Below are 8,797 nucleotides of genomic sequence, written 5' to 3'. Positions count from 1 at the left end.
AAATAAGTCATTCACCAAAGGATAAATACTGTATCATTTCACTCATATGAGTTACCTAGAGTAGCCAAGTCATAGAGATAAAAAGTTGAATGTTGGTTTCCAAGAGCTGGAAGAAGACAAAAATGAGAAAGTATTGCCTAATGGATACAATGGATACATATTTTCAGTGTTCCAAGATGAAGAAGTTGTAGAGATGAAAGGTGGTGACTAATATTTCTTAATTATAAAATGTGTAGGTGCAATCATTATTTCCCAATCTGTAAGCTTGTTTATATAGGGCCACCTTGCTTGCTGTTTCACTTGTCTATCCAGCACCACCGTGAGGAGCCATGGCTGGTAAGTCTTTCCCACTCTAAGGGGAGAGGTTTTGGGGAGAAATTAGTTGGGAAAGGATAGATTTCTCATTAATCTTGGTGAAGATTTATGTGAACAGCTTTGAGGTAGAGGGGGAAGGATGAAGGGAAAAAGCTCAGCCAGGCTTTCACTGCATTTTTGAAGGAAAAATAAGGCCAGGAATACCCTGGAGCTCTCTTGGTTTCTGCTATGATTTTGCTAGTCTTATCTGAATTTGAAGAGGTATGAGTCAGCTGAGGGTGAGAATGGGCACAGGATGGGTGTTGGCAGCTATTGCTCTCATGGGGAACAGCCTGTCAACCCCCTTCAGAGTTCAAGAAATTGGGGTGTGTTACAGCAGAATCAATTCAGATTTTCAGGAGGTTCACAGAAAAATCATGAAGTCAAGTGTACTACGTCACTCAATGACCACATGTAGGAAATGCTAGGATCAGAAAGAATTATGTCAAGTAGATACCTCAAGAGCCAAAGGTATGATATCATTTCTTGAGACTAATATACCCTGTGAAGTAGAAAGTTTGGCTGGGAAAGACTAAAATGATTGCTTCTCTGATGGGTAATTACTGTGTTCATTATTTGAGGAATCTTTGTGTTTCCAATAGACAAAATCCTGAAGCAGAAGAGGAACTTGTTTATCCATTCAGTGGGTGAGGGTACAATAAATGCCTTGCTGGATGACCTATATGAGGATGGAGTAATTAGCCAGGAGGAGATGTATAAAGTGAGATATGAAAATTCCACAGTCATGGATAAGGCTCGAGTCTTGATTGACTGCATTATTGGGAAAGGACCCAGAGCTTCCCAAAAATTTATCAAGCATATCCGTGAAGAAGACCCTGAACTTGCATGCAAGTTGACTTTGCACTTAGGTAAGATTGCATCATTCAGTCTAATGTCCAGGTAGTTCCTGAATCTAGAGCTCAGTGACTATTATCTTCATTTATCTTATCAGTTTAGAAAAGGCTTCCCCTCAAGTCAGCCTCAGATCCCATTCCTATATGTGTGGTCCTACTTTATGTCTTTTGTCTGTACCTCTGTGTATCTTGTTTCTATTCTCTCAGTACCCCTCTAGTGACCACAGGTCATCTCCAGTTTTATGTCCATAGTAGCTCATTATCATAGTTTATCTGAAGAGTCTAGATGTCTTCATTCTGAATCCTCTGATGTCCCTAGGGAACAGTGTGCAATATCACCCTTCCTGGACCTTGACAAGCCAATGTATGTTTTGGAAGAGAAGACATAAGCACCTTTCTTGGCTACCACTCTGCTCTTACCCTGTCTCCCTATTAAGTGCTTTTCCAAATATATAGTGATGATGGAATTGTCAAAGTACAAACTGAATATGTACATAAAATTAGATGTGCACTAAATAATTACATTTGTATTAAATTATACATGAATTCTATGTGCTAGTCAACTCCTTTGCCTTTTCTTTTGTGTAATATGCTCAATTAATATCTGTGTGTTGCCAGTCTGAAGGCCATTCTCTGCCACTTATCCCAGTTTATTTCCAGTGCTCCTAAGAGCCAGATTCAAATGATGATAATGGAGCTGACCCATTCCTCTAATCCTTTGCTCCCTCCACAGAGTGAAGATGAGCTCTCTGGTGGACTACAAACACATCTGAAAGGGGGTCTTCAGAAACAGAGAAAAGAAATAAAATCTTGATTCCAACCAATCTGATTAATGTCATCAAGTGTCTTTCACTTTGTTACATTGCTTGTATTTTGTCCTTCCCTTCCTCATCCGACCAAGGCTAATCAGATAACAATGAAAGCCATGATGATTGTTATATAATTGAGAAAGTCCCTCCCCTTTTCCTTTGCTTTTTGTTTAATTCTCTTGCAATCCTGTAGACACACATATATACCACATTTTTCCTTTATTTACCTGTAGTTTGCTATGATGGCAACAATATAAAGTCCTCCTACAGAGGTATAAACACCACTGCTTCATTTTAATGCTGTCATGTAGTTTCTCAGAGCCAGGTCTATGACAATTACCAATACAATAAACAAATCATCCTTGCTGGGAAAGCAATAGAGAAAACCCATGGACAGATGGACAGATACTCCATTGCAAGAATGAAGCTTCCCCTCAAAAAGCTCCGGTAATAAACATAGCTTTTCAAGTCCAAATGGTCAAGGTGAAGCAAAATATGGCTTCCTGCCTGAAGAATGTAAATTTGTGGGGTCAATATAGCATCATGGCACACCCTGGCTTTGTACCCTTCAGAGCAGGAAAATGATCATTATTTCTGCTTACACTGTCTTGTCCTTGTGTGTAGTATTTAAAAATGGAGTATGATCTTTTAGAAGCCTCAGGAGGGTTTCTAATTTGTTAGCTTTTGCCACTTTTTAAAATGTCTAGCATATGTTGTAGTGAAGGATGGTGTGTCAGGAACTAAGACCAAAACATTCACTGGACTTTTCAGGTTTGTGCACTTTTGATGACATCTTTATGAAGCTAAAATAAAACCTAATATGGTTGGTTCCCTTTGTAAAAATTTGTCAGTCATAAATTCTGGGAAAAATCATTATAGGTTGACACCAAATACAGTGAGTGAGGATTTTCAATGTTTTTCTCTGTAGAGGAGGTATGTGCCACTGACAGGAAGTTTTATTGGAGATACCAGAGACTGGGGTCAGGGATCTTTTCATGTGTAATCAGATGGTTTCTTTGAAGAAACCTGCTTTGAGGGAATCATACTTGGAGGGTAGTTTGGCTGTATGCTCACCGCTCACAGGTTTGAGGTCTAGACATGTCTGTTATAAGCTTTATAATCATTTGGAGAATATCTTAACCTTTCTGAAGGACAATTTCCTCATATGTACAAGGTAATTAAAAACACTATCCAAATAGAGTCCTGAAAAAACTCAATCAGCTTGTAGAGGGCTAAGCCCAAAGCTTGCCTATAAGTTCGCAAGCAATAAATTTTGCTGGCAAGTATAATGATTTTATTGCTACCTTTATTCATACAGATACAGAATTATGATACTAGTGAAGGATAACAAGTCCAGTGAAAAAGAATCGTAACTCACATTAAAGAGACCACAAATATTTTTTTTCCTTTATGCCATGTATGGTACAAAACTTATAAATAGTCAAATCAAGATGACAAAAACCCATCCAGTCCATGTAAATTATGTGAGGATTGGAGTGATTCCAGACTCTTCTTGCCTCCAGAGAAGCTATTAGAGCCAATTTGGGGCTCTGATCATTGGCAATTCCTGTAGGGTGACAGCAACAAATTAACACTGATATCTAGGAAAGTCCCTGAAAGGAAGGACATAAAGGAGTCCCTCATTCCAAGCTGCCCCTTTACCACCTAGCCTGACTTTATTCCTGTGACTGCTCTCAATCTACCCTGGCTAACATAAATCTAAATCAAATAGTAGAATCTAATAAACCACACTTTAAAACCATCCCTTTAGGTCTCCTAGCTCTCACTCTCCTCACCCAGGTGATCATCCATAAGCCCCTCTTACAAAAATATTTTGGAGCCACCATTGTTGTAGTCTGAACTTTTGGGGGAAATATATGTCCCACCCCCACATAAAACATAACTATAGCTTTCATGTCTTGGCCTTTAACGTGGCCAACAAAAATTCCTCACCATGGCCTGCTTTTCTACTTAGCCTCTTCAAAGAGCTCACTAACTCTTGTGCTAAGTTGTCTATACACTCTTTCCTCATTTCTATTCCTGCGCTTCCCCATCACAGTCTGTCTTCTCTTATCAGAATGCTCTTCTCCTAGGCTCATCCCTAACATTTACATTCCATTCAGGTATCACTGCTCCATGGAAGTATTCACGGACACTGATCAGCTCACATTCCTTGATAACCTGCTCTTCCAATAGCTGGCAGTTTTCAGGGGGGTCATTACTGTGTGCCAGCATTCAGTATCCTCTCATTTCATCATCACATCAATCTTAAGTTACTATAATCGTTATCTCTACTCTTCAGAGGTGACGTCTCCAATCCCATAAGGCTAGTAAGAGGGAGCTGAGACTCTAATGCCTGTGTTCTCAAAACATCCATTCACAGCATCAATAAGGCAATTTACTTCCTGATCATAACATCTATCATAGGTTGGAGAAGGTTTTAATTTTTTTAAAAAATTGGTATTAACTGATCAACACTTATGCACATATAGTAGAAACATTCATCGGGTGTCAGGCAGGTGCAAGGGAAGAGGACAGGATGAGTATATTCACACCTAATGGGTGTGGTGGGCACTGTATGGGGGATGGACAGGCTTGAAGCTCTTGTTCAGGCATGACAAAGGCCATATATGTAACATAAATATTTGTATCACTGTAATATGCTGAAATAAAAAAGTAAAAATAAAATGAAATACAATTTTGCTGTGGTTATTGGTATAATAGTTTTATCCTAAACCATATACATAGCTCCATGAGGGTATTCGGCATTATGTCACTTTTTTTTTTTTACTATTTTAATCTCAGTGACAAGCATAGTACCTTGAATGTCCTAGACACTTTAGCAAATATTTATAAATTTTTTTGAATAATTTTACATCTTTATAATTAATTTTATTGATTTTCACAAATATCTATGATTATGAGATGAAGGAAACATGTATTATCTGTGTTTTTTGGAAAGCAGAGTAAAAGTTTTTGTGAGATGCACAGTTTATCTGATATTTGATCTGTGAACATCCCTGATTGCTAAACATGGTTCTGTGAGTCACTGCACTCATTTATCTCAGGCTTGGTGCTGGAGTTAGGTAGATTGCTTAACTATTTGCTTGTGCTATAAATCTTCGAAAAGACAGGTTCCAAGTGCCTAAGCCTTTTCTTTATATTTTTCTCCCTTTTTGCCCTTTAGCCTAGGCAGCTCTGAGCTGGATAGCTTCATATTGAGAATACTCATGACACGGGAGTCAGTTGTACAGCCATGAAGAGACACACTCATTTCAAGAAATGAGTTTCACTATAAGACATCAATCAGCAAATCCCATTGTTTCCCAATAGTCACTCATAGGTTCCAATCTCTAAAAATTTCCTACAACACACTGGCAAGATAGAAGGTGCTATTCCCAAGAAAATAAATTTAATTTGTTTTGTCAAAAACACAGAAGGCAAATAGGTGGACTGCAGGTCCAGTATAACCCACACACAAGCTTTGCTTAATATGTTCAATATTTTAAAACAATGGTGAACCCATTGAGATAGCTTTAAATGAAAGAAATACTACACACAAAATGAAAGAGTACGGCCGGGCGCGGTGGCTCACGCCTGTAATCCTAGCACTCTGGGAGGCCGAGGCGGGCGGATTGCTCAAGGTCAGGAGTTCAAAACCAGCCTGAGTGAGACCCCGTCTCTACCATAAAAATAGAAAGAAATTAATTGGCCAACTAATATATATAACATAAAAATTAGCCGGGCATGGTGGCTCGTGCCTGTAGTCCCAGCAACTCGGGAGGCTGAGGCAGGAGAATCGCTTGAGCCCAGGAGTTTGAGGTTGCTGTGAGCTAGGCTGACGCCACGGCACTCACTCTAGCCTAGGCAAGAAAGCAAGACTCTGTCTCAAAAAAAAAAAAAAAAAAAAAAAAAAAAAAAAAAAATGAAAGAGTAAACTGGATCTTCACTCTCTTTGGCAAAAACTGCTGGGTTTGAGGAGCCCTACTTCTTCAGAGAGAACTACTGCTACCAGGTAGGCACAGATCTCCACAACCCAACTTCCCTTGCTCACTATGTATTCCTAAATTCACAGGAAATGAACTGTGGCACCTGTCCCAGATTTTAAATATATCTCAAATTACATCGTCAGGGGTGACAGTCTACCTTGGGTTCTTGGTGTGCCCTGACCAGACACACCAAAGTGTCAAGTCCAGACTAGCATCCTGGTCTTCTGTCTCCTCCTTGGAAAACTCACCAGAAGGGCCAATGAAAAGGACTTACCTTAGGCAGAAAGCAGTTTCACACAAGCAGCTCTTTGTTGTAGAATGAAACTGGTCTGTCTCTATGAGCAGAGAAATACACACACTATCTGACTCTGACTCTCTTTCTCTCTCTGATACTCTTTCTTTCTTTCTTTCTTTCTTTCTTTCTTTCTTTCTTTCTTTCTTTCTTTCTTTCTTTCTTTCTTCTTTCTTTCTTTCTTTCTTTCTTTTTTCTTTCTTCTTTCTTTCTTTCTTTCTTTCTTTCTTTCTTTCTTTCTTTCTTTCTTTCTTTCTTTCTCTTTCTTTCTTTCTTTCCTTTTCTTTCTTCTCTCTCTCTCTGTCTCCCTCGTTTTCTTGAATTATTTCCTTTTATTTGCCCATTCTGAAGGTGGGTCTTGGGAGGTGTGGGATGTTATTAAATGATCAACAGGTGTCTTCAAAATTCCATCTGCGTATATACGAGCTCCCCTTAAGAAAGCCCTCCTGAAAGAGTGACCCACAATATGCTGATTCAAGCTAATGGCATAATAATTCTCTCAGATTATTCTAGGTCTTTTTCTAAAGCCTATATGCCTGAGCAGGGGAAATTCCAGATTGATAAGCATTCCCACCTTCACCAGGTGTAGGAGTTGCTTAAGATATGTTGCAGGGTGGGGCAACACCAAAATGGAGTGTCCGCCCTTATCTTTCTACCCAGATGGAGCAATTGCTCAAGACAGCGCTATAGCAGGGAACTCTTGTTCTGAAAAGAGCCAGAGATCATAACTATCTACCTAATATTATCACATGTATAAGCTAATACAAGGATATTAGTGAAAAACATAATTTCTCAAATCTTCTGAGAATAGTTTTAACTGCTAAAGAATTCTTAATATAAAGTATTTTTATGCATTTAATGAGTATAAGTATCTCTCCCACAATTATATAAGTCCTAATAGGACAAGAAATTTTGTCTGATTTGGTCATTCTTATATCCCTAGCATCTAGAGAGGCATCCGTCACAGACGGTTGATCCTCAGTAAATAACTTAGTTAAGTGTTTATGTTGAATGAATTGATGAGATGAATTAGGGTTGTTACATGGACACATGCAATAATAGTTACTGAGGTACTTCCTCAGTGCCAGATATTATTAATATTTAACAACTTATATGATTCATTAATTACTAACAATAACACTATAAGGTAGAAATTATCAGCAACCCTATTTGGCAGATGGCAAAACTGAGGCACAGTTAAGTTCCTTGCATGAAATCAGCAGTTAAAAAGTTAACTATGCTGACCTCAGAGTCTATGCTCTGACCTCAGAGTCTATCTCTATAATACAGTGTTCCTTAAAATCCAGCCATGTAAAGAGAAAGAGACTTAGATAAAAAACATTTTCATTCCAAAATCCAAAAGTACTTCGTAAGAATACATACCCTTCTTGTGTTTAGAGACATTCCAGAGTTTGGGTGAAGCAAAGTGGAAAAGAGCTAAGCAGCCTTAGTTCATCTCATACCCATTACAACGGCCACTATCAAAAGAATAAAAAATAACAAGTATTGGTGAGGATGCGAGGAAATTGGAACTCTTGTGCATTGTATGTGATAATGTCAAATGGTGCAGCTGCTATGGAAAACAATATAGTGCTTCCACACAAAATTAAAAATAAAATTACCCTACTACCTGGCAATTCAATTTCTGGGTATATATCTAAAATAATGGAAAGCACAGTCTCAAAGCCGTATTTGTACACTCACATTCATAGCAGCATTATTCACAATAGCCAAAAGGTGGGAGCAACCTGTGTTCATTGTTAGATGAATGGGTAAACAAAATGTTGTACATACATAAAATAGAATATTATTAAGCCTTAAAAAGAAAGGAATTGTGATCCATGCTACAACATAGATGAACCTTGAGGACATTATACTAAGAGAAATAAGTCAGTCACCGAAGGGCAAACACTGTGTGATTCAACTTATATGAGTTATCTGGAGTAGTCGAATTCATAGAGACAGAAAGCTGAATGCTGGTTTCCACAGACTAGTAGAAGGCAAAAATAAGAAACTATTTTGTAAATGGATATATAATTTTAGTTTTTCAAAATGAAGGATTTGTAGAGACGAATGGTGGTGACTAATATTTCTTAATTATAAAATGTGTAGGTGCAATCATTATTTCTCAATCTGTAAACTCATCCTGCTTAAAAACATAGGGCTGCCTTGCCTGCTGTTTCACTTGTACACCCAACACCAGTGTGAGAAGCCATGGCTGGTGAGTCTTTTTCCACTCTAAGGGGAGAGGTCTTGGAGAGGAATTAGTTTGGGAAAGGATTGCCTTTCTCATTAGGCTTGGTGAAGATTTATGTGAACATCTTTGAGGGAGAGGGGGGAAGGGCGAAGGGAAGAAGCTCAGCCAGGCTTTCGCTGCATTTTTGAAGGAAAAATAAGGCCAGAAATACCCTGGGACTCTATTGGTTTCTGCTATGGCTTTGCTAGTCTCATTTGAATTTCAAGAGGTATGAGTCAGGTGAGGGTGAGAATGGGTACAAG

General features: G+C 38.5%; 1 protein-coding gene across 1 annotated transcript; it reads left to right on the top strand.

The window, feature by feature from the left end:
* Positions 1 to 301: 301 nt before the first annotated feature.
* Positions 302 to 2,024, top strand: LOC105862459 (caspase recruitment domain-containing protein 18-like). The gene is made up of 3 exons (XM_076001303.1): positions 302 to 336; positions 957 to 1,223; positions 1,942 to 2,024. Exons 1-3 carry the CDS (start codon positions 330 to 332, stop codon positions 1,944 to 1,946), a joined length of 279 nt encoding a protein of 92 aa, XP_075857418.1. The 5' UTR covers positions 302 to 329; the 3' UTR covers positions 1,947 to 2,024.
* The last annotated feature ends 6,773 nt before the right edge of the window (positions 2,025 to 8,797 follow it).

This window comes from Microcebus murinus, chromosome 4 (assembly GCF_040939455.1).
Source record: "Microcebus murinus isolate Inina chromosome 4, M.murinus_Inina_mat1.0, whole genome shotgun sequence".
Taxonomy (NCBI): domain Eukaryota; kingdom Metazoa; phylum Chordata; class Mammalia; order Primates; family Cheirogaleidae; genus Microcebus; species Microcebus murinus.
Note: the sequence above shows the minus strand (reverse complement) of the source record. Positions and strands in the feature narration are given on the sequence as shown.